The 25509-nt window shown below is 43.0% G+C and overlaps 1 protein-coding gene across 2 annotated transcripts in view; it reads left to right on the top strand.

Annotated features, from left to right (window-relative positions):
- wnk4a (WNK lysine deficient protein kinase 4a) overlaps positions 1–25509 on the top strand; it is a 60674-nt gene that overhangs the window by 29335 nt on the left and 5830 nt on the right. The window contains exons 6-17 of one of the 2 annotated variants that reach the window (XM_015962770.3): positions 2749–2837; positions 3441–3660; positions 4619–4982; positions 6663–6799; positions 7197–7270; positions 11088–11223; positions 11606–11722; positions 18436–18609; positions 20677–20731; positions 21000–21131; positions 23246–24069; positions 24381–24462. In XM_015962770.3, the coding sequence (XP_015818256.3) occupies positions 2749–2837; positions 3441–3660; positions 4619–4982; positions 6663–6799; positions 7197–7270; positions 11088–11223; positions 11606–11722; positions 18436–18609; positions 20677–20731; positions 21000–21131; positions 23246–24069; positions 24381–24462 (2404 nt within the window). The remainder of the gene's footprint in view (positions 1–2748; positions 2838–3440; positions 3661–4618; positions 4983–6662; positions 6800–7196; positions 7271–11087; positions 11224–11605; positions 11723–18435; positions 18610–20676; positions 20732–20999; positions 21132–23245; positions 24070–24380; positions 24463–25509) is intronic. The other variant, XM_015962771.3, reaches the window with a different exon arrangement.

Raw genomic sequence — 25509 nt, 5'->3', positions numbered from 1 at the left:
ATCAAATTGAGTGCAGAAAGTTTCCATTAAACAGATTAAAAGTGGCACCAAAGATTAGAGGGGTCATGTTAAAAGATAAGAGTGAATTATGAATTATTTCAAAGATGATGGTATTAATTATTCACAGAAAAAAAATCCTTTATAAGGATTTTAATGTTTCTTACTGTGAACAATATTCTCCCTGCATAGGTTTAAAGCTGTGGTCCCTAGCCTGATGTCATCAATGAGAGGAGAACATTTTGAAATTTGAACAGCCATAGGGAGATTAAATCATCTACTTCTAGATCATTGGTCCCCAACTGCCCCAAAAAATGAATGGGAGTCTAGGAGAGAATAAGAGCTATTTTTTGTGATATGTGACATAAATTTCACATATAATGAAGTAGATTTTAATAGCAAGAAGTGCTTATTTTCAAATGGCAGCAAAAGTTATTTTAGGTTTTGTGTGAAAAGACTTGTAGGACTGCAAATGTTCATCTCAACAAATTGACGTCATCAAACCAGACACAAAGAAAAGGAGGTTTAGTTTAGCGAGCTTCAAATTCTTCTTCCAGGACGTAAAAAGAAGCGTAAAACATGGAGAAAACCACCATAAAATGGTAAATGGCCTGTCCTTGAAACCCCCAAGGTGATTTACAACATAATCGGTCATTCACCTATTCACACACACATTCACACCCTGGTGGTGTCCATAAATCTGGCCGTAAGTAGCAGCTATACGCTGGGGAGCAGTGATTCTATTGGGTTGTCATTTATGGAAAGTCTAGTTTGTAGTCTATTAAGTTATGAATTTTTACAAGCTGATAAATCTCCAATTACATGACAGACATGGTCGAAACACACATAATTTCTTTCCATTTAAATTCAAGTACACCATATGTTTGATTCAGGGTATAAGGCAAAGTGGATTAGAGCATAGCTCTATTCACTTCCATTCATTTATTCTTTGTTCTGGGGATCCATGCGCCGAACGAAAGGGGAGGAGAATTAGGCTCCCGATAGCTCCTGCTCCCTCTCCCCTTCTGGAAGGAGCTGAAAACCATGCCTCATACTGGCACACAAATAGTCTTGTAGCGCTAACAAATGGGTAATGTTTTTGATATGTTCCTGCTCAGACACACCTGGTTCTACCAGCTGAATTATCTCCTCAGCCTTCATCGGGTTCTGCAGGAGATGCTAATCACTCATTTTAATTACATCTGCAGAGTTCAAGCAGGGAAACGTCTAAAACCAGTGATCTGGCACTCATGATGTTAGCAGACTGCTAACGCTACAACAGGCTAAAAGATAGTCTGATGTAGCGTAAGTTTGAACACTAAACTAATCACCTAGCTCCAAAACAAAAGATAAATCTCTTTTTGTTCCCCTCCCTCCTCTTCAACAGTTAGCATGAAAGTTAACAGACTGACATAAATTCAATGCAGGTCGAGGTAGCATTCAAGCTAGGTTGATATGCTAAGCTGACTTAGCTGGGGAGCATTCCTCTTGATTGAAAGCTTCCTCTTGTGTAATTTGGTCAACTCTCTTGAATAAATGATTAGTTTTGCTGTAGGCCTACAGGCTAGGATGAGGGACTTACCTATGCTATATCACAGAACAGGGTCAGATAGACCCATTTAAGCATTTTTTTTAGTTACTTTAAAAAAATTGTAAACGATGTAACCCAGCTTTAATGTGCTTAAAACTTGAAAAATATGCTGACATGTTAAAGTCTCGGAATTTCACCTTTTATTTAAGAATGTAATCATCTGTATGTCCAGATGAAAACAGCTCAGCAGCATGCATCACACAAACATTTTTCTTTATCTCTTGTCTGGACCTTTGTCAGGACAGGCAGGGTCACAAATTAGATTTAGATCAACAGAGAACTTATTTATTCAGAGGATTTTTTTTCATAAATCACTGTTGCACTGCAGAAGGGTGCCTTTTACAAATTTAAATGCAATCAAGTATTTTTGGGACTCGTCAGTTTGTGTTTGCACTCTTTAAAGTGGTAATAGAATATAGATAATAACTTCATTAGGCTGATGGATGATAGTGTGACAAATCAGTGTCAGTTCCCTGAAGTAAAAAGTCCATTTGAAGCTCATGTGGCAAAAAAGGAAAAGCTTTTCCTGTCTGTGCGTTTTCTGAGATCTGTTTTGTGTCACCTTTTAACAGGAGATCAGTTGTATCTAAACAAACTATTTGTGGTGACAAAAAGCAGCTGTTACTGTGTGACATGCCAGTGTTTAGATGTGATAACAAGATGTAGAACACATTACATTATACTGGTAAAAAATGGTGTTTTATTTTTTTAATGTCGGCCCGGATATTTCTGTATCTATGCGTCTTTTTGACCTCAGCTTTTTCCTGTCCTATTGTTTTTACACAGATTTTGACACTACTTTAAACTATCTGTAGTCTGCTTATAACATGCACATGGCTCTGCTTTGACACAAGTCATTATTATTCTATTTCTTGGGGTAATTTCTGTATAAGCTGCTATTGCAAGGTGTTAATATTTCTTAACGGATTAGTAAAAGTAAGGCAAAAGGAGCTTTGACTTATTTCTCAGGTCGATTTGTGGAGGCATGAATCAGAAGATTTAGCTAAATGTAGGAAAGTCAGAGCAGCTGTTTTTTATTTGTTTTAGATTTTTTTAATAGGCAAAGTTTGTAAAGGAGAAAATTTTAAGGTTAAAGAAATCCTTCAGTATTATTTAAAAATACAGTTAAATGAAGGTTGTTGTTTCCTGCCTCTCCACAGGGGATTAAACCTGACAGTTTCTACAAGGTAAAAGTCCCAGAACTCAAAGAGATCATTGAGGGCTGCATTCGTATGAACAAAGATGAAAGGTAAAACAAACACTAACACAGTCGGAGTCATTAGTGGTGTCCAGTCCTGGTCCTGGAGGACCAGTATCCTCAGTGGCAGATCTAGGGTTTTTCTGAGTATGGGCCACCATGAGGCCACAATATTCATAGAGTTTGCCAAGTATTAGTCCAACATCGTAGCATGGGACTTCATGCTGGAAATTACTATTTAGCTCATTAAGGCCAAAAATGTTTGGACTTGGATTTGCATCCACCTTATAATTGAATCATTGCTCAAAGAACAGATGAGTGACAGGACAGGGGCACTTCAGGGGGCCAATCAGATTTCAGCTGGGGGCAATGCCCCTGTGACCTCAGCCCTAGAACCGGCACTGCAGGTTTTAAGTGTTCCTCTGCTCCAGCACATCTCATTTGAACCATTGGATGATTTACAGGCTTCTGTGGAAGTTGAGGATGTGCTAATGGGTAATTCAGCTAATGAATCTGGTGTTGGAGCAGAGAAACAATTAAAACATTCATTATAGTGGCCTTCAATAAGCGGGACTGGACACCATTGCTGTAAACTCAGGCTATCTAAGGTTTAACATAAAGAAATGACATGTTTCTTTTATTCTTCCACCGCAGGTACACAATTCAGGACCTTTTGGATCACCCCTTCTTCCAGGAGAACAATGGAGTGCACGTTGAGCTGGCAGAGGAGGATAACATGGTGAAGCCCGACCTGAAGCTGTGGCTTCGCATGGATGACACCAAGAAGCTCCATGGGAAGTACAAGGACAACAATGCCATCGAGTTCCTCTTTGAGCTCTACAAAGATGTGCCTGAGGAGGTGGCTCAGGAGATGGTAGGCCGGCGCACTGATGACAACATTTACAGCTTTCCTGACCCAGTTTGTGGCAACCATTAGAAAGGAAATTGAGTAATTGATGCCAGATCAGAAGAGATACAGCAGAGGCAGCTTCAGTCCACCCAAGTCTTGATTGATGATGATAGCTTTTTTATGGGTTTCTACCTGATTTAGTCTACATATGTTTTTGTTTTTTACTAAATGACTAAAGAAATGGCTTTAGCGATGGCATCTATTTGCAATAGTCCCATAGATGTAAAGCTAGAATAACTGTTCCTTTCACGTTTGACCCAAAGAGTGACCCTACAAATTTTTCTGCTTCATTATGCTTCAGATTCTGACATCAGAGATACATAAATGTGCCGCAGCCCGTAAAGGCAGCACACTGTGTCAAGGTCATGGGCTCAACATTTAATCATCACTGGCTGGAAATGTGAGAGGGCATCTCAGGAAGCAGCTGAGTTCATGTCTTTAATAATATAACGGCTCTCATTCCTGTTGGGGCAACGAGCCCTCATGTCTTCAAAATCCAGTTTTATCCTTGTAAAGGTCACTTTTAATGAAAAGACAAACCACAATTCTTTAATTGTTTACGCCTCTGTAGGAGATTTCATCAAGATCAAATTTGGTATCTGCAGGGGACATCTAGTTGGACCGAACCGCAGTAATCTGACCCTGTGTTGAGAGGCTGATTGGGACTGAATGTGCTGCTCTGCTAGAGTGGTTAACTCAGGAATCTAAAAGGACAGAAGGATGTATTCTGTTTGTTGTTGCAAAACAAATGTGGTTAACCCAAATGTCACAGCTCGCCTGATTTTGTCAACAAACCTGTATGAGTCTTCTCCACATTGCATCAGCAGATTATAGGCATTTATGCAGGCACACACACACACACACACACACACACACACACTTGTTTAAAGTGCCCAGACCATCTGTGTGTGTTGTCTTGCAGGTCGTGCTTGGGTTTGTGTGTGAAGCAGACTTAAAGATTGTAGCAAAGGCCATACGAGACCGAGTGACGACCATCAAGAGGCAGAGGGAGAAGCTGAAGCGGCAGGCAGAGGAGAGGAAGAAAAAGTTGGCTCGGGAGGCAATAGAAGAAGAGCCAGAACCCCAGATGCTTTCACCTAAAGTTAGTGATGTGGTTGCAGCCGGGTCCCCCACTCCTACTCTGCTGACACCTCTGGCCACAATTTCATCCCCCATCACCAGCTCTGCAGACTCTGGCGTCAGCTCCAACTACCCTGCAGAGCCAGAAGAGCCTGAGGTGGATCAGCACTTCCATGTCCGCTACAACAGCCTGTCTTCCGCTAACTGTAAGCCTCGTAACGTTACGCCTCACACCATGAACGTGTTTGTCTGCAAACAAGGCCCAAACACAGATATCTTGGTCGCATTTTGCTTCTAAATACTGCAGCTGCTACAAGTTAATTTTCTCAAATAATCTATCCGAATTACTACAGCCGTACTAAACCCCACGTTAATACGTTAACGCCCACTATCTCAATGTGCTACAACTAGTTAGATGCACAAAATGTCCAGTTTGTTTTTGATTATTTCTTTTCTTTTGCAACACGTTTTATGCTCTTCAATGTATCAAACGTTTTTTGAGAATTCTGCCTTGCTGTAGCTTGAATTTTGAACATGGTCTAACACGGTAAGAAATTATCTTAAAATAGATGCATGACTTTGCGATTGTCTCAAACTCATCTTGAACTCCTCCATTTAGTAACCACAACTTAGAAAGTGCTAGAAATGAGACATTTTTGAAAGAAGTTTGCAACTAAATTGCAATTAGAAATAGAATTGAGACACATTATGACAATATTGTGACATAAAATGTGCGCGAATTTAGCATTTATTTTCTTTGGAAGTATGCCTTGTGTCAATTCAGTTTGATTCCAATGAGACATTTTTATATGTTTTGTATTTTTTGGCTCCAACAAGTTATCCAACAGACTAATCTTAGTGGAAAAACAAACCTTGTAGAGACAACAACTCACCATTTTCCCTTCAAAATCCTAACAGAAGTAATATATGGGTGGCCTGGTATTTTTCCGGGCCAACCAAGGCTCATTCTCAGCCCTCTTCTCAAGGGGGTCTGCTTCAGGCCGACCAGGGCCAACACACCCACTGCTGACAGCAAATTCACACCTTCCATTAGAGCAAGCCTCTGATTGGTGGGTAGAATCAGCCCACATGGGCATAAGACAAGGATGTGTGGAATCAACCGGGCCAGGCTGGGGCCGGCTGGGGCTACCCGGCCCGGGCCGACCCGGTACAGATGGGAATGGCCCATTAGTATTTGAAATCATCAACGTGTGCCCTTGGTATTACTCCTACAAAACCTCTGAAGGCTGTGCTTGAAAGACTTGGCCCCAAATAATTAAAATGTATGAATTATTCTCTGGCCTCAGGACTAGCCCCAGCACCATTTAAACATGCTGTTGTCCAACCTGTTCTTAAAAAACCTAAACTGTTCTGAGGGCTCTTGCAAATATTTTGAGATCATTTGGAAAGTCCCTTGTAAACGTCATGAATACTTGCAGATGAATGAAATACTGGCCTTTTAACTCTTTATGTTTGTTACAGCTGCAATCTTGCATATCTGCCCAGTGTTTAAATACATATCCTACCTCGACACTGCAGAAATGTTTTCACTGTTTTAGTAGTACAACCGAGCAGTTCTGATCTCAGATGACATCAGAGTGACACAGAAATGTGACACTGTGGATAAATGAATTATTCAGCCCCTGTAGATCTCATCTCATGGTGTCCGTAATGATTCTGCTGTAGTTACAGAATGTTTCTCACTTTTGCCCCATATCTGTCTGAAATACATTCAGTTTGATGGTACGCGTGGCTAGCTCAGTTTGAAGTCATTAGATGCATGCACCGGTCGTATGTGTGTACTGTATGTGAGCGTGAGTTTTTATGTCACTTTTTTCAGGTCACAGCTGGTCACTGGCTGATACTTTGTGTGCTTATTGAAACAGCTGACTGTGAGACGGATGGCGACCACAGTTCCTCCGGTCTTCAGGATCCGCTGGAGGCCGGCAGCTTCAACACGCCTGCAACCCCTCCAACCCCTCTGACCAACGGCCTCCCCATCCCCGCCCTCCGCTTCCCCTCGGTGAGCTGCTTCAGTAGATTTATCAGTGCAAAATGCAGAATGAATGGAAGAACAGAGGTCTTCACCTCTTTGTTTTTGTCAACGTCAGTATCTGTTCCACCCAACGCTGACCCAGGTCTATGTCAACATCCTGTTTTAAGAAAGTAACTCAACTATAACTCAAAGTTAGGGAGTTAATGATACTTGTTAAATGTTTTTTTATCAGTAAAGAGGAGAATTTGCATTTAAATATTTAGCAGTTTTGCCTGTTAGAATGTAGGTGTTTCAAATCCTGATATGTTAAAATCAGTATTTGTTTCATTGTAATATTTTCCAGTGGTAAACACACAGCCTATTTGTGTGTTAAACTTTTCTTTATTATTTACCAGATTTTTTTCTCTTTATTTTCTTATTGAAGAGTATTGCGATACTGAGTAACACAGAACATGGAAACTCTGGGCCTCAGAGTGGATTCAACTCACCTGTGGACAGGTGAGCTCACTCAACCCTCTACCCTATACTCTTATTCCTTTTCTTTTCTAAACGTGAAAAATGGAGCCCATAATTCTGCTCTATAAGTCAGAGACCTGAAAATGGATGTGACTCTTGAGGAAATGTCCTCGCCGCGTAACTCCTCCTCCTCCACATCTGTGGGGCTGAAACAACAAGCTCAGGGCAACCTACGGGCTCCACTGTGTTTTTATTGCAGCGAGGCAGAATGGACCCTTGCAGCTTTCTGTTCAACTGCGTCTCAGATGTTGGTGGGACGTCAGTGAGAGAGGCTTTACTCTCAGCATGAGAGCTGACAGTGGACAAGGAAATTGTGTGTGTGTGTGTGTGTGTGTGTGTGTGTGTGTGTGTGTGTGTGTGTGTGTGTGTGTGTGTGTGTGTGTGTGTGTGTGTGTGTGTGTGTGTGTGTGTGTGTGTGTGTGTGTGTGTGTGTGTGTGTGTGTGTGTGTGTGTGTGTGTCTGTCTGTGTCTGTGTGTCTGTGTGTGTGCGCGTGTGTGTGTCTGTCTGTGTCTGTGTGTCTGTGTGTGTGTTCAGGGAGTCATTGTGTTAAACAACTTTCATTTTTGTACATGCTCAGACAAAGATTCTTATTAATCTTATTATTATATAAATAACTGATTTATCGAAGGTTAATTGTTTTATTTAGAAGACTATCTATTACATAGCGCCTCTCAAGATAAAAATCCTGAGGCGAATTTACAAGTGTAGTCTAGTATTATAATTGGTTAAAATAAAAATAAAAAAATTGGGTTGACACTACTTTTCTGGATTTCATTGACAAACAGAGCTAGCTCACTCACTCATGTTCTGAACCCACTTTTTCCTGAGTGAAGTTGCAGGAAGTTGGTGTCTTTGTCCAACTGGGAGAGAGACGGGGGACACCCTGGACTGGTCATCATGGTCTAACCCAAGTCCATCACATTTCTATTTGTACAGAAAAATAAGACCACCGTAAATACACTCGCACCTAGAGACTATTTAGAGTCACCAGTTAAAGTAAAAAACATGTTTTTAGTGTGTGTGAGGAAACCAGAGTACCTGGAGAAACCCCATGCATGCATGGGGAGAACATGCTAACTCCTCCATGCAGAAAGGCTGCAACAGGATTCAAACCTGCAACCTCCCTGCTCTGAGGAAACTGTGCCACTCTGCAGCCCATTGTAAAAACTTCAAAAATAATGTTGTTCAGCAGTATGAAACTGGAAGCATTAGGAACGCACAGAACTGTTTAACAATACTTGAGACACTCCTAATTTCTTTATTCATCACCCGTCAAACAGGAAACAAGTGCAGCTTTGAACAAAAACATGACACGGTGATGAGGTCAGAGCCTTTTGATGCTTGTCGTGAGTCATATGTCAGAGTTAAGTGGCCTAACAGCTAAAACACAAAGACATTCCTCTGACAGAAGAGAGAGAAGAACATTTAATAAGTAGAAGGAAAAGAACACGACTGAGAAAAACTGGGGAAACCGAGGAAAATAAGCTCACGGAGACATCCTGATTACATCTGACGAAATTAGGGATGCCCTGTTCCGATATTGCTATCGGAAGTAATTCGATATTGGCCCAAAAACAGTGTGTCGGATTATATCGGATGACATCTAAAATCTCTGATTTCACATTTTTGCAACCAATGTTTAAGAAAAAATAGTCTTTTTTTCATACTTACTGTTGTTGGCTTTGGTTTTCCAGTTGAGTAATATCACTTGATCAAGCCTTTCACACATTCCTCACTATGAAATAGGTAAAAGGTATGTATGATATGTGCTGATATCATATTGGATAGATATCGGCATCGGTCAATACTGAGGGCTGCAATATCGGTATTGTATCGGAAGTGAAAAAGTTGTATCAGAACATCTCTAGACAAATGTTTAATTCATTGTTTGTGACCCTTTTGTTTAATGTTGATAAACAGAGATATAGGCACTTTGCTTAAATCTAGAAACAGAAATAAACTGATTCTGGTTTTAAAGTCATTTACAAAAGTTCGGTTCTACTACAGCTCTGAAGAACTGTAACGTTATACATGGAGATTTTATTACTAGCATGAAGTAGTGTAGAAAACTAACTTAAAATGGTTCTTGTTGCTTCTTGACCAGGTTGGAGCCAGTTATGTGTTTTCTACGGTCGTTTAGCCACGGCCTTATGAGGTTGACTCCAAGAGCTAATCGGTTGTAGAGAAATTTTTAATGATTACAGTTTTATTAAAATCTGTGTTTAGTAATTAATGAAATGGCTTGTTGACAGTCAGGGGCCCTGGTCGGTTGTAGCGGATAGCTTTTCTCACTGAGCCAGGTTCTGCTGGAGGATTCTTCCTGTTAAAAGGGAGTTTTCCTCTCCACTGTCGCTGCATGCTTGCTTAGTATGAAGATTGCTGTAAAGACTCTGACACAACAAGTCAGTGACTCGATGTGATCTGCTGGGTTCCTTATATAGGAACCCTTTTACTGATTGGAATAATGAACTGAACATCATGCACTAATAAGTCAGTATAACCCTCCTACTGAGGTCCATGTGGCAGGGGTGAGGTGGTGCTCACTGCTCACCCCGCCACATGGACCCAAGGGATAAACCATCAACCCTACTCAATGGTCAACTTTCCTCACGGGGTCACACCCATTAGGACAGTGGGAGGGTTAATCGGATTGGTTGATTGTGAAGTGCCTTCAGGAGACTCCTATTGTGATTTGGCGCTATATAAATAAACTGAATGCCTAGAGCATCGATTGCTTATGTTTCCAGGTGTTTTTGAGACAACTTTCTTTAAAGTATCAAATAATATTATTGTTATCATTGTTATTGTGTTTTATAATGATGCTATGGTGTCCTTCTATGACCAGATGGCTCCAAAAAATATTCAGGTATGCATTCAGTGAACACTTTTTGAAAGTTTTAATATACACTTAGTAGCTTCGGAGATTTTTTAAGTTAAAATTAGTACAAAAATAAATTAACAGTTGGAAAAAAAAAGTCATAATGGCCCCTAATTCCATGTGTCACCTTTAAAGGGTTAAAACAAAGACACAAAAGTCAGATTCTCTGTTGTTGCTAGTGATCTGACAATATCTGACTCATTCATCTTAAACTGAAACAAATGTCAGGAGTGTCTGCGTGCCCTCTTTCATTACAGGGTGGTCATGGACTATTTAGGATCCAAAACAGACTCCCTGTTCCTCCTTTGAAAAAAGCTGCAGAGCAGAACTGTGTTTTAGCAATTACTGACAGGACGACAGTTTGCTGCGTCACCACATGAGTTCGTTCTTATTTGGTTTAATTCCCACATGCTTGGTGTTCGTAGGTGAAAAGCAGGCTTTACTTTGAACTGCTCTGTCATGAGGTGTGTGCGTGCATGACGGGGGTTAAATAGAGACAGGTGGACGCTGCCAAGCAGTAGGCTGTAAATGCTTGCAGCCTGAGTTGGGGAGGTGGATGGCGTCTGTAACCGCAGTGATCTAAAGAGACCCAGGAGATCCAATTAGTCGAGCCGAAGCGTTTTTGTAAGATGCACCAAATGCTCTCCAGTTCTCTGATATCTTAAACATTGAACCAGCAGCTTCCCTTGAATTAACACCAGTCTCTGATAGACTGTGAATTATTGATCGCATCGCATGTATTCGCTTCAGTTTAAACAGATTTTCCTCAGCTCATGTGATACTTGGTTGTGCTCTTTCTGGTCATGAATGTGTTGCTCAGCTACTCAGCCATAGTGCATTCTCTGCCTTATCTGTTGATGATGCTATTTAAACTGCTGTTGTAAGGAACTCACATGAAATGTGTTTTTTTTTTTTTGCAGCTACGCCTCTGATGTGACTTCCGGATTGAGCGATGGGTACGAAGGCCTGTCAGAGAAGTGTGAGAAATCAGCCGCCAGGCGAAACACCGCCAAGCTGTTCAGAAGGAGGGCGCGCTCGAGGCTCCGCATCACAGGGGTATGCTAAGCCTTGTGTTTACAGCTCCACCCCCTCACCCTCGATTAGCAAATAAATCAGCCTGGATTGAATGAATTCATTATTGGAGGCATTTGTTTTATGAGTTTGTGCTTTGACTACTCCCTGTCTGTGAGACACTGTCAGTAGTTTTTCTGTACCCACCCGACAACCACTCTGCATTTCTCTTGGGATCGGGACACTGCGGTCTCCTAATGGTTGAGACTGAGACGAGCGTCACATGGATCCACATGTGCTCAGAAAGTGCATCACAATTATAAATATTACAGAAGACTTGTGTTTGTGTTTATTCCCACGCATGCACAAAAATACCCTCCTGCTCCTGTGTTAATCTGTGTTTCATTACTATTGATTGTCTCTGTAGCTCTCTGATAAAGTGGACCGGGTGGTCGAGTGTCAGCTGCAGACGCACAACGACAAGATGGTGACGTTCAAGTTCGATCTAGACGGAGATAACCCAGAAGACATCGCTGCTGTCATGGTGAGACACCTTTAGCCCTGCATCACAGACCAGATCAATGGTTTGTATCTTTTAAAGACTAGAAATGAATTGTGTTTATAGGATTTCTTTTTGTTTGTTTTTAATCACTTTTCTTCACTATCTGTGGTGACGTCTTTGTTTTGACTCCAGCTTGGAGATAAGCTCAGGTTAAAAGCTGATGAAGCTCAGCAGTTTTTGTTCTCTGAGACAAAATGGACCTGTGTGATTTTTACTGGGTAGAAATGACAGTGACACTAATGACAAATGTATGACCTAATGAGAAAATGACTCTTGCTTTTAGTATTGACTAACTTTGCTGCATTAGAGATCAAAGCATTTCTGACCATCAGTCAGAGAAAATAGAGACTTTAAGGGATTTTAAACAGATTTGTAAGTTGATTTTTTTATTCATCTTTCATGCCAGAAACTTAAAGTAAGGTAATTTATATTTTTTATTTTTTGACAATGATGGCATTACATTTATTTTGATCATATATTTGAAATGATGCAATCTTTCAAAATTGAATGCTCCTCTGGGATTTGTTAGCATTTCAAACTTGTCTTTTGAACTCACAGCTACACATTTTAGTCCGGTTTCTCTAAAACGGACTGAGCTGCAGAGATTCGGCTGCTCATCTTGATCATTTGTGGCAGTCTTCAAATCTAGAAAACCTCCGACTGTGGACCTGCATCACATAACTAACACCTGAAAGTTGTATTATAATCTCACCAGGAGCTCATTAGATATTTTACACACACACACACACACACACACACACACACACACACACACACACACACACACACACACACACACAGCCAAAACATAGGGAGAAAACTATTGTTTGCATTTTGCAGATTATTTAATGGGCGATAAACAAATGTTATAAATTAGATTGTTTTATAATGTTTTAAGCTTTAGCTCTCTAACTTTTTAAATTTTATTTCATGTTCGATTAAAATGCTAAGAAGTAAACATTTCATTGACAGTTCTCATTTTTTTAAAGTAATTACATTTAGGCATATGTTTTTTTGAAAATGTACCGATTTAGCATACAATTTCATAGCAAACCTTTTGGAAAATGAATATCAAAATTCAGATTTTAATCTTGTTTACTTTGCTTGTAGGGATGCCTAAAACCTTCTGCACAGTTTAAAAGTAAAGTAACAGATTCTCCATGTCAGCTGTTCAGTTCACCAGGTTTCTCAGCCAAAGGCACATAAGGTTCATCCTGATCAACAGCTTTTTGCTCGTCAGTCATAATCATAAAGCTGATGTTCTGCTGAAGGGTCAGGGAAGTCTGTGACGCAGGTAACCGCCCCCCTCCCCTCCTGTTAACTTCTTAAGGCCTTTTATTGGAGGCTGGACCCGAGGAGGCTGTGTACATTCACGAGTCTGTATGTGAACATAACAAGGTGTAAGACGCTGTCGGCAGCAGTACATTTTGTTCACTGAACGTGCTGTTTCCCTGACTCTAAAATACAGTGGGCTTTTGTTTACTCTGTCCTGGCACAGCGGGGAAACCTGGCATCACAACAGCCCCGTGGTTCTCAGCACTGGACTTTAAATGAGCTGAAAAGTGCCTTGCTGTAGAGAACCATTCACTGTAAACCCCAATCAGTAGACATAACTGGACCTCTACCATACAAGTGCTTCACTTGGATTTTTATGAAGCATGTTCTTTTTATCCTTCGAACCGTTCTTTGTCTCACCCTTCACCTAAGACCAATTTGTCATCGGAGACCCTACCAGGGGCACTAAGTGCCCCAGGCAACATAGCTCCTAGGATCATTAGGGCACTCAAACTCCTCCACCACGATAAGGTGACGGTTCGAAGGATCTTTCATGGCGGTGAAAACGAAGAGTCGGAGTACCCGGCCCGGAGGGTTACCGGGGTCCCACCCTGGAGCCAGGCCTGGGGTTGGGGCCCGTGAGCGAGCGCCTGGTGGCCGGGCTTTCGCCCATGGGGCCCGGCCGGGCCCAGCCCGAACCGGATACATGGGCTCGTCCAACTGTGGACCCACCACCCGCAGGAGGAACATGAAGGGTCCGGTGCAATGTGAATCGGGTGGCAGACCAAGGCGGGAGCCTTGGCGGTCCAATCCCCGGACAAGGAAACTAGTTTTTGGGACATGGAACGTCACCTCGCTGGCGGGGAAGGAGCCGGAGCTTGTGGCAGAGGTTGAGCGGTACCGGCTAGATATAGTCGGACTCACCTCGACACATTGCATTGGCTCTGGAACCCGAGACCTGGAGAGGGGTTGGACACTCTACTTTGCTGGAGTTGCTCCGGGTGAGAGGCGGAGGGCTGGGGTTGGCTTTTTGTTAGCCCCGAGACTCTCTGCCTGTGTGTTGGGGTTTACCCCGGGGGACAAGAGGGTAGCTTCCTTGCGCCTTCGGGTCGGGGAACGGGTCCTGACTGTTGTTTGTGCGTATGGGCCAAATATCAGTTCAGAGTACCCACCCTTTTTGGAGTCCCTGGGACGAGTGCTAGATAGTGCTCCATCAGGGGACTCCATTGTCCTGCTGGGGGACTTCAATGCTCACGTGGGCAATGACAGCTTGACCTGGAGGGGTGTGATTGGGAGGAACGGCCCACCTGATCAGAACTCGAGCGGTGTTTTGTTATTGGACTTCTGTGCAAGCCGCAGTTTGGCCATAACGAACACCATGTTCGAACATAAGGATGCCCACCGGTACACTTGGTACCAGGGCAGCCTAGGTCACAGGTCGATGATAGATTTTGTAGTCGTATCATCTGACCTGCGACCGTATGTTTTGGACACCCGAGTGAAGAGAGGGGCGGAGCTGTCAACTGATCACCACCTGGTGGTGAGTTGGATCAGATGGCAAGGGAACATGCCGCGTAGACCTGGCAGACCCAAACGCATAGTGAGGGTCTGCTGGGAACGCCTGGCAGAAGAACCTGTCAAGACGGTCTTCAACTCCCACCTCCGGCAGAGCTTTGACCACGTCCCGAGAGCAGTGGGGGACATTGAGTCCGAGTGGGCCTTGTTCCACTCTGCGATTGTCGAGGCGGCTGTTGCTAGCTGTGGTCGTAAGGTGGCCGGTGCCAGTCGTGGTGGCAACCCCCGTACCCGCTGGTGGACACCAGAGGTTCGGGGAGCCGTCAGGCTGAAGAAGGAGGCCTACAGGGCGTGGCTGGTCTGTGGGTCTCCGGAGGCAGCAGACAGGTACCGGATAGCCAAGCGGGGTGCAGCAGTGGCAGTTGCCGAGGCAAAATCTCGGGCGTGGGAGGAGTTTGGTGAGGCCATGGAGAAAGACTATCGATCGGCTCCAAAGAGGTTCTGGCAAACTGTCCGGCGCCTCAGGAGAGGAAGGCAGCAACTCGCTCACACTGTTTACAGTGGGGATGGGGAGCTGCTGACGTCAACTGAGGCTATAGTCGGACGGTGGAAGGAATACTTTGAGGAGCTCCTCAATCCCACCAATGCGCATTCCGAGGAGGAACCAGAGCTGGGAGGCCTGGGGATGGACTGTCCGATCTCGGGGGCAGAAGTTGCTGAGGTAGTCAAACAACTACACAGCGGCGGAGCCCCGGGGGCGGATGAGGTTCGTCCTGGGTATCTCAAGGCTATGGATGTTGTAGGGCTGTCATGGTTGACACGTCTCTACAACATTGCGTGGTCATCGGGGGCAGTTCCTAGGGAGTGGCAGACCGGGGTGGTGGTCCCCATCTTTAAGAAGGGTGACCTGAGGGTGTGTTCCAACTATAGGGGGATCACACTCCTCAGCCTCCCTGGAAAGGTCTACTCCAAGGTACTGGAGAGGAGGGTCCGATCGATAGTTGAATCTCAGATAGAGGAGGAGCAATGTGGTTTTCGTCCTGGCCGTGGAACTGTGGACCAGCTCTATACCCTTGCAAGGGTGATGGAGGGGGCATGGGAGTTTGCCCAACCAATCCACATGTGCTTTGTGGATTTGGAGAAGGCTTATGACCGTGTCCCCAGGGGCACCCTGTGGGGGACGCTCCAGGAGTATGGGGTGGGTGGCTTTCTGTTAAGGGCCATTCAGTCCCTTTACCAGAGGAGCGTGAGTTTGGTCCGCATAGCCGGTAGTAAGTCGGACCTGTTCCCAGTGAGGGTTGGACTCCGCCAGGGCTGCCCTTTGTCACCGGTTCTGTTCATCACATTTATGGACAGAATTTCTAGACGCAGCCGTGGTGTGGAGTGTGTCGAGTTTGGTGGCAGGAGAATCTCGTCTCTGCTTTTTGCGGATGATGTGGTCCTCCTAGCTTCATCCAGCTCTGACCTTCAGCTCTTGCTGGGTAGGTTCGCGGCCGAATGTGAAGCGGCTGGGATGAGGATCAGCACCTCCAAATCTGAGACCATGGTTCTCGACCGGAAAAGGGTGGCTTGCCACCTCCGGGTCGGGGGAGAGGTCCTACCTCAAGTGGAGGAGTTTAAGTATCTCGGGGTCTTGTTCACGAGTGAGGGTAGGAGGGATCGGGAGATCGACAGGCGGATTGGTTCGGCGTCTGCAGTGATGCGGACGCTGAGCCGATCTGTCGTGGGGAAGAGGGAGCTGAGCCAGAAAGCCAGGCTCTCGATTTACCGGTCGATCTACGTCCCAATCCTCACCTATGGTCATGAGCTTTGGGTAATGACCGAAAGAACGAGATCGCGGATACAAGCGGCCGAAATGAGTTTCCTCCGTAGGGTGGCCGGGCTCAGCCTTAGAGATAGGGTGAGGAGCTCGGACATTCGGGAGGGACTCGGAGTAGAACCGCTGCTCCTCCGGATCGAAAGGAGCCAGTTGAGGTGGTTTGGGCATCTGGTCAGGATGCCTCCTGGACGCCTCCCTGGGGAGGTGTTTCGGGCATGTCCTGCCGGCAGAAGGCCCCCGGGTCGACCCAGGACACGTTGGAGAAGTTACATCTCCAATCTGGTCCGGGAACGCCTTGGGGTCCTGCCGGAGGAGCTGGTGGACAAGGCCGGGGAGAGGACGGCCTGGAGCTCCCTAGTTGGGATGCTGCCCCCGCGACCCGGACCCGGATAAGCGGAGGAAGACGAGACGAGACGACGATGTTCTTTTTACTCAGGAAAACGTAGATAGATGTGGCTAAAAAGAGAGCGATATTTAGTATAGAAACTACAAATGTGGACGTTTTCACTTGTAACATGAAGAAGAGTGAATAAATAAATCAACCGTTTATTTTGCCTTTATTTACATAATTTATCAGTAAATGTTGAGCTTTTATCCCTCATTTTGATTGTAGAAGAGATGCAGTAAAATGTAATTCAGCTAGTTTATGTACCACCAGTTCAAAAGTAAACACAGACCAGAAACATGCAGGTTGAGTTAAATTTAAGTTTTTATTAAAGTGTCTGTAAAATGAAAAAAATATATAATAAATATTACATTATATTAGAAACAATAATAAATAATGTCAATAAATAATCCATCAATTTTCGGGCGCTCATCCGGAGTCTGGTTGCGGGGGCAGCAGCCTAAGCCGAGAGATCCAGACTTCCCTCTCCTCAGCTACTTGCGCCAGCTCCTCGGGGGGGGGATTCCAAGGTGTTCCCTGGCCAGGTGAGAGACATAGTCCCTCTAGCGTGTCCTGGATTTTCATTTAGGTCTTCTTCCAGTTGGACGTGCCTGGAAATCCTCACCAGGGAGGCGTCCAGGAGGCATCCTAACTAGATGCCCGAGCCACCTCAGCTGGCTCCTCTCAATGTGGAGGAGCAGCGGGTCTACTCTTAGCCCCTCCTGGATGACCGAGCTTCTCACCCTATCTCTAAGGGAGAGCCCAGCCACCCTGTGGAGAAAACTCATTTAGACCGCTTGTATCCGTGATCTCAATCTTTCGATCACTACCCAAAGCTCATGACCATAGGTGAGGGTAGGAACGTAGATCGACCGGTAAATCAAGAACTTAAATAATAATAAAAAACACTAATATAATATTATATTAGAATAAATAATATAAATAAATAATAATAAACAGAAACATGACCTACAAAATTATAAAAACAAACAGATATTTATCAAAAACACATACATTCCACTTTAAAGATATTATTTGGTAATTATTTTTAATAAAGACATCATTCATGATAAACAAATGCCGGCTTACACATTTGACTGAGATATATTTTAATGATGTCCCATCTATTCACAGATATCAAACATTGTTGAAAAACATGGAATTTGTTTTTTAGTGTTTTCCAGGTCTGGAGAAAGAAAAGTGCGAAAAATGCATATTCCCATATTTGATTTGGTAATTTTTTTTAAATGCAAAGAAACTGAAATCATGAAAACGGATTTAAATGAACGGTGTGATCTCCATAGTAATTCATTTTCTTTTGAAAAGGACACCTTGCACACTGTGATTTCACCTTACAGTTCATCTTCTGGGAGTCATGCATAACTCATACAATAATCACAAAGTGATTTCACAAGATCTTTTAATTTTGTGTGATTGCTTATAAAGATTTCACCAGTATAACGTTTCTCAATGCAAGAAATGTTTTTATTTTATTTAAAACTGGATTCTTTATGAAGAGTGTTGGATATGTTTTACTTTACAGGAACAAAGTTTTACAGGACAAACTTCAAGTTAAAGTGAAGATTTTGAAATGTCCTGATCATTAGCTGAAACCTCAGACAGACCTGAAAAGATGTGCAACTTGTAAATGCTCATTGTCCCAGAGAAACGTGTCTAAACACACTCTTATATCTGTCTTAGGTTCACAATGAATTCATCCTTCCATCAGAAAAGGAGGGTTTTATCCACCGCATGGGTGACATCATTAAACGGGCCGAGGCGCTGATGGCGAAAGATCCACCAGTCCACCCCAGTGCACACCGGCTGGCCCAGCTGGCGTCCAACGGTGGGGTTAACTCGCTGTCGTCATCGCAGGTCAGCAGCCACTCAGTAATTCACATCATCGCTTACAACGATACACCAAATTTCTCACGTCACCTGTGGCGTCTCCTCCGTTGTTTATCGAGAACACGCCTACAATTCTTATGTTAATGGAATGCTTTTTATGGCTGCTTCCTACATCGGTAATAAAGAAACGTCAGTGGAGCCTTTTCCTCACAGTTCCTGGTGTAACTAACCCTCCACCACACCAGGTTAGGTATTTTATTTATGTCACAGACAGCACTGGTGACACAGAAACATGTGATTTGTGGACAAATGTCTCTGTTTTACACATTTAGTCGTTCCCACTAGCACCAGTCCTTTCCAGTCCCTCTAACTACATTTTCCAGCCCATCTGCCAACAGCAAGTGGGTAAAATGATTTAAGTTTACATGTACTAGTCCCTTATGAATCAGGCTTCTGTGAAAGTGTAAAAAGATCTTCCTAGAGAAGAGGGAAAAAAGACTTCTTACAGCCACTGCCATCCCAAACAGTGACCTCATATCTTATCGTTCTGCTGGAGTCCTCCTTACAGAGCTCCAGGAACAAAATACTCTAGCGCCGTCAAAGTAGGAATAATGAGGCAAACAGGCGCTGTAAATCTTCAGGTCCAACTTTGTACCTTATTTATTGGGTTTTCACCCCCTGACTGCTTTATTACTTATATAAAAATCCCCTTTGGCTTTACGCTAACACGTTTATCAGGAAAAAAAACCCTCTCCCCTTATAGATCAGCTCCCTGACTGCAAAGAGAGAGTTGAAACGTACAGAGTACTTTGGTTACCTAAGAAAGAATCCTTTAAACTTGGAGAGCAGTAGGTCGGTGTATAGCAGAGTTCATTCTTAGGTAGATCACTGTTTTGAGGTTCTATTATTAAACTCTATAAATAGAGCTTAAATCCCTGGAAAGCCACTCTTGTCTGGTCGAGTCAGGTTTCTCCTATCTACCAATGAAAGGACAGACAACCTGCTTTGTTTTTACCTGCTAAATATTTCAGGTTAGCATGTTTGTAATAGCTGCAGATGGGGCAGATAAGCATCCTGGGGAAATGCTGAAGTTAAAGGCCTTTTCATTCAAAATACAGTAAAACAAAAACCGGCAGTGGCCCTAGGAAATATCAGAGTATCGTCAGTTTGTCCTCGTAAGAAAAAGGGTAAAGTGAGACATTTGAGGTTGTACCTTAGAGGTAAACTGATCAGCTGATGCACAGCTTTTGGATTAAGAACATGTTGTGACCTTGATTATGAAGTAAAAAAAAAAAACTTTTAACTAAACAAAAAATGTTTTTAGTTAAAAGATCTAGAAGGCAAATATTTGAGTTAGAAATCTGCATTTTTAAAGTCCTTTGTCCTTTCTATAATGTCAAAAATGTTTAAATGTGAAGGTCGTGTTTTGGGCCGTCAGGAGTCGTTACCTGTATTTAAGGTCGTTTTCAGGGACTGTGTAATGTTACGTCACTGCCCTTTCCCTTTGTTGAAAGGGGAGTTCTTGAAGTTGTCCCATGTTGTGTTTTTGGGACCAGAGTCCGAGCTCTCAGGATGCGGGGCTGAAAGTCCCGCTGCCTCACTCACACACACAGCCATAGTGTTTTTAAGCAACAAAACACTAATTACTGCAAAAATAATGTCTAAAGTCTGTTTATTCTAATGGTCAAATTCAACTTATCAGTGGTTTAAAAGCATTTTCTGACCTCTTTCTGGTAAAGTGTTAGACTTTAATCAACTAACCCTATTCCTGATTTACAAAAATAAGAGTTTGAATTAGTTTTAAAGACATAAAGGGAACTGAGTCTTTAGTTTTTGTAGATATTAAAAAAAATAAGCCGAAGAGGCTTGGTTATACATCTAATAATAAAACGATGAAGTAATATTAGGAATTCTTTATAAATTCTCCAAGCGAGGGAGGGACCTGTGATGTAAATCTGCTCCGCGTGTGCCTCAGAGAAACGATTCTGCATCAGATATAAGATGGTTATGCATAATTCATCATCATCAAATCTAAACAGAACTGAAGCCTGATTATTATTATTATTATTAATAATAAAATGTGCTCTCTTACAGCCTGATCTACACAGTCACACCATGCCTCGGACACACTCATCCTCTTCTCTACCTGGTGAGTCTTAGTCTGGATACCTTCATCCATTTATTAACAGGAAATTAACCAAACTTTACTCCTTGTGCTCTTCATCGTCATAAAGTCATTAAGACACCATCTGTCTTGTGTTATTAACAGTTCTCATAATTTAGTTTTGACTGTGCATGATCATTGTGTGTGTGTGTGTGTGTGTGTGTGTGTGTGTGTGTGTGTGTGTGTGTGTGTGTGTGTGTGTGTGGTTATAAAATCTACTCATGCATGTCTGTGTGTGTGTGTCCTATCTTAGACTACAGTCTGGCTAACCCAAACGTAGGGCTACGTGGCTCTCCTCCATGTCATAATGGAGAGGTCTTCGGCTCAGACATTACTTCACCTGGGCGACCTCTTTTACGCTCACAGTCTTTCCACAACGCCCCAGGTAAACAGCCCTCCCTCTGGTCCTCCCCTAAAGAGGCCGAGCATCGTTTTACAGTTTCATGCGCTGAAATATTACTACAATCCTTTGGCGCAGGATAGGCTGAAGCTCAGCTCAGGTACACCGTTTACACCCCCCCACACCCCTTCTCCTGTTCTGAGTATTGTTCAGACGTTCGCTTGGCGCCATCACCACACCACACAGCCTTCATCTGTGTCTGCCTTGCAGCAGGGCCTCTTGGGTAATTACCTCACCTGAAGGGAGCTTTCTGGCTTTTTGGGAGCTGTGAATGCTGTCACTGTACAGCGTGAGGTTTCTGCTGTGTTGTGATAGTCAGCAACATCTGTTTGCCAGCACAAACTCCTGCAGAATTTCCAAGAATTTTCTCTCCCTGCCTCGAAGTCTCGCTCTCTGAAACAGGAGTGTTTTAGGTCAGATTAATAACCCTTATTCTGCATTTGGCACCCCCAGTTTTCCTCCACTTCCATCGCAACATCCTCCTTCCCTCCCCGTCCTCGGTCTCTTCTCTGTTGGATGGCCACTTGCATGGCTGCTTTGGGAATGCTTTATGGCCCTCGCCACCATTTACAAAGTGTTGCTTAACTCATGTTTCCTTCAGCATGGAAAAAAAAGAGGAGTTGGTTTGCATCATCAACAAGAGGAGCTGTGGTTTGTAACTGTGGAGCCATTGTTGAGACATCCAAAACCCTTCCTCGGGGAATGATTTAGGAATCTTGACTTTTTTAATCAGACCCAAAAAGTTGTGTACACACATGTGTCTTCCATTTAGACTCCTGATATGTGAAAGCTTCACTTGCTCCACTGATGCTAAATCCCTCACAGCCGTGCAGTGTGCAAACGTCCTGGCTTACAAACACAATTACAGTCTGATGCTGCGTTAAACAAAACATCTTTGTTCAGCGTGGAAACTTAAATGTAGGAAAGTCTTGTGCTCTATACAGGGATATAGAAGAGACTTTCCAAACATTCACTTGACCAGTTTTTCTCTCAGTCTCCACAAGAAAAAAAAATACACTTTAGATACACCAAACAAATGAGAAGACCTGGATAAGAGTTAATTTAGCCATTCTGAAGCCATTTTCAAGTGCATTCCTGTGTAAAAGTAATAAGTTAATATCTTAGGACTGACTGATAAGCTAACAGCTAGCCTAAGGCATGCATTGGCACTGTCTTAAAACTGCTCCAGCCTCCTACATTTTTCTGCAATTTGTTCTTATTTTACTTCCCCACAGTTGATTTATGTGGAGATCACTCATAGAAACTGTGTTTGAAAATAAACCAATTTGATGATCTGGTTACATTTAAAACGGCACAAGTAATCATAAAACAAAGTTACTCCTAAATAAAATAAATATGTTCTTTTGAAGGTGAAAAGGATTACAGTTGAAGAAGGGTACTATATTTGAAAACTGCGAATGAAAAGTGATTTTTTTAAGGTCTGAAGCGTTTCAATTTCAGTTGGAAAATAATGGAATATAGAGGAACTGAAAGAGAATACTCTCAAAAACATAAATCTGCTGTAAAGAATATGCAAAACACACATTTACAAAATGAGAACTGATTTAATCCAGGACAGTAATAGTTCTTTAAAGACATAGTTTCTTTTTTTTTCATTTCATGTTCAAATAGACCACTGAATGTTGTTTTTAAACTGTATCTAGTACAAATACTTTTATAAATTGAGTCACGTGGTTGGAAAGTATAAGTTCATACAAGGAAGTGCAACATGTAATTTAAAATAAACTAGTTCAAAATAGAAACTATGAATCATATGTAAGTTTGTGGTTCTTTACATCATAAAAATCACCTGCAGCTGGTGCAACCACAGTTCTAATCCAGCAGGAGTGTCTTAATTCTTCTGCAGAAAAATCTTCGTTTGATGCTAAAATGATGATGATGTAAATATTTTAAGGTGGCAGCATTACGCTCGAGTTATTTCTGCACTCAGACTAGCCGTTAGCTTGTCAGTCAGTTAGATGTAAACCCCTTTTTCTAAACTGAAGCCAAACTGTAAGAGGTAGGAGTGTCATTTATAACTTAAAACACAGAAACAAACTTCAGAATCACCAAAATGTCTCTTTTATGTTCCTCTGCAGGTTCTCCACTCCATTATCACCAACACCAGCGCCCTTCATCTCACCTTCACTATCCGCAGCATTATCCTTTACCCTACATGGGTCACACTCACTTCCCATTCCCATTTCCAGGTTCTCCAGGTTCCCCAAAGCCAGCAGGGTACCATCCACCTCTCACACGTGTTGCCAGTAACCCCGTCTTCCCTTCTGTTCCTTCCCCGACCCCTAGCTCCCCCAGTCCAGTGAACGAGACCCCAAGTCCTACTAATGAAAGCACCACCATCTCCCCTCCTGGCCCACAGCATCCCAACATGTGGCCTGCCCACACACAGCCTTTGTTTTCTCTTGCTAACGTCATCTCCATGGCTATGAGTATGGCTCAGTCTTTCATCCCTCCCGCTAACCTCCCCACTCAGGTGATGCCCTCATATCCAGGCTTCCACCCCCAGCTGCAGAGTCCCCTGACTCCTCAGACAGGTTACCCCTCTGTCTACTCTAACCATTACCAGACTCCACCACCAGTAGAGATCCCATATCCTTCAGTTGGCATCCCAGCTCCAAACATCTACCACAGCCAGGAGCCTCCACCTCAAATGGACGGAGTCGGTTTTTACCAGAACAATCATCCACAATGGCATCATCCTGTTTCTCTACCTTCCATGCCTTCCACTCCTCCACAAGTGGTTCTGGAGCCTTCACAGCAGGTCCAACACACCAGCTCCCCCAGTCCCATCAAGGAGGCCCCGCCCTCACCCCAAGTTCCAGTCAGAACTAGATCAGAAGTTTTTCAATCAAAGTCTTCATCAGAACTTTCTCCGTCACCTCCAGTGACACCAAAGAACACTGTGAGTTCTTCATAATCACTCTGCTTTAATTGGACATTTTACGTTTTATGAAGACATTTGTGTGTGCGCTCTGGGAAATGAAGTTATTTTTCGTTATTTATTTTATTTTATTTTATTGCTGACTGAGACACATTTTTCTTATAAAACACAAGTATCCACTGGTACCAAATAGCAAGTCAGTAGAAGTGCTTTGTTTTTCCTTTAGATTTTTCTCCTGTACTGCAGAGAACAAATAAAGAGATTGTTGATAACTTGATCTTTGTCTGAATTTCATTAGTTGTGTTTGTGTTTCATTTATTTTTCGTGTTTAGGTTTCATCCATCTGTAATCAGTCCGCTGGACCTGAAACAAATACTAGCTCCCTAAATCTGAAAGCCTGCTCCACACAATCTGGTAAGAATATCTTCCTGTTCCTAAAATAGATCTCCTCACCATTGACACTTTAAATGATGAATGCTTTGTGCTCAGGGTTGGCAGACCTGTACTGCAATCTTTGTGTTTGCAGCCCAAACAAACCAACACACACATGCATTCTTCAACACCAGTTACTCGTTTCCCCTTTAACACACAACGTATTTAACGCTCTGTTTTAAATGTTCGTCTGTCCCTTCTGTGTCTTACTGTGGACATTTTACTGAGTCTCAGGAACGGTTGTGTAACCCTGAGTCTGAACGTAATGTACCATTCAACATGAACACAAACGTAGGTGTGAGTGCTGCCCGACCCACCGTCGACGGCCAATCAGGGAGCAGTTCTGCTCGTTACAGGCCTTTCCTCCCATCTCCACACCTGTCAGTATTTATACCCTCCTCAGAATCCCACGTCCAACAGAGCTCCTCTGTTTCAGTGGCGGCACACACACACTGTGTGTTTACTGTAAAGAGGACACTCAGTGGGCAAACTGAGGCACTGCAGAACTTTTAATGTTGACCTACTAATGTTCTGCAGATGTGGGACACTTTACAACAGAACATTATGTATTTTATGGGAGAAAAGGAAGAACCAACCACTGTTTAACCAATACTTTATGAGTGATGCCCATCAGAGTTTATCGAGCCAGAAAATTATTTAACAATAGTGATTAAGTTAGGGTTAGCGTGACAAACAAGTAACTAAAGGTATCGCATTTGGTGAAATTGTACTGTGTCACAGTAAACAAAGCAGTATTTAGTTTTATTGATGCATCACTAACTGAATGAGTGTTCAGGAACATCCATGAAACCGACTGATTTTAGGGTGGTGGTGGGACGTGTGCCACCTAGTTTGATCTGTCACTTTTATTCTTAAAGAAAAGTAATGATGAAGAAAAATGTCTTGGTATTTTGTATTTTTCTACCTGAGGTGCACAAATACTGTAACAAATTTAAAAAAGCTTGGTCCAAATTAATCTGAAGCCTGTGATACTGGATGAAACCAGACAGCGCTAAATAGCAGTCACAG

This window comes from Nothobranchius furzeri, chromosome 16 (genome assembly GCF_043380555.1).
Source record: "Nothobranchius furzeri strain GRZ-AD chromosome 16, NfurGRZ-RIMD1, whole genome shotgun sequence".
Lineage (NCBI taxonomy): Eukaryota > Metazoa > Chordata > Actinopteri > Cyprinodontiformes > Nothobranchiidae > Nothobranchius > Nothobranchius furzeri.
Note: the sequence above shows the minus strand (reverse complement) of the source record. Positions and strands in the feature narration are given on the sequence as shown.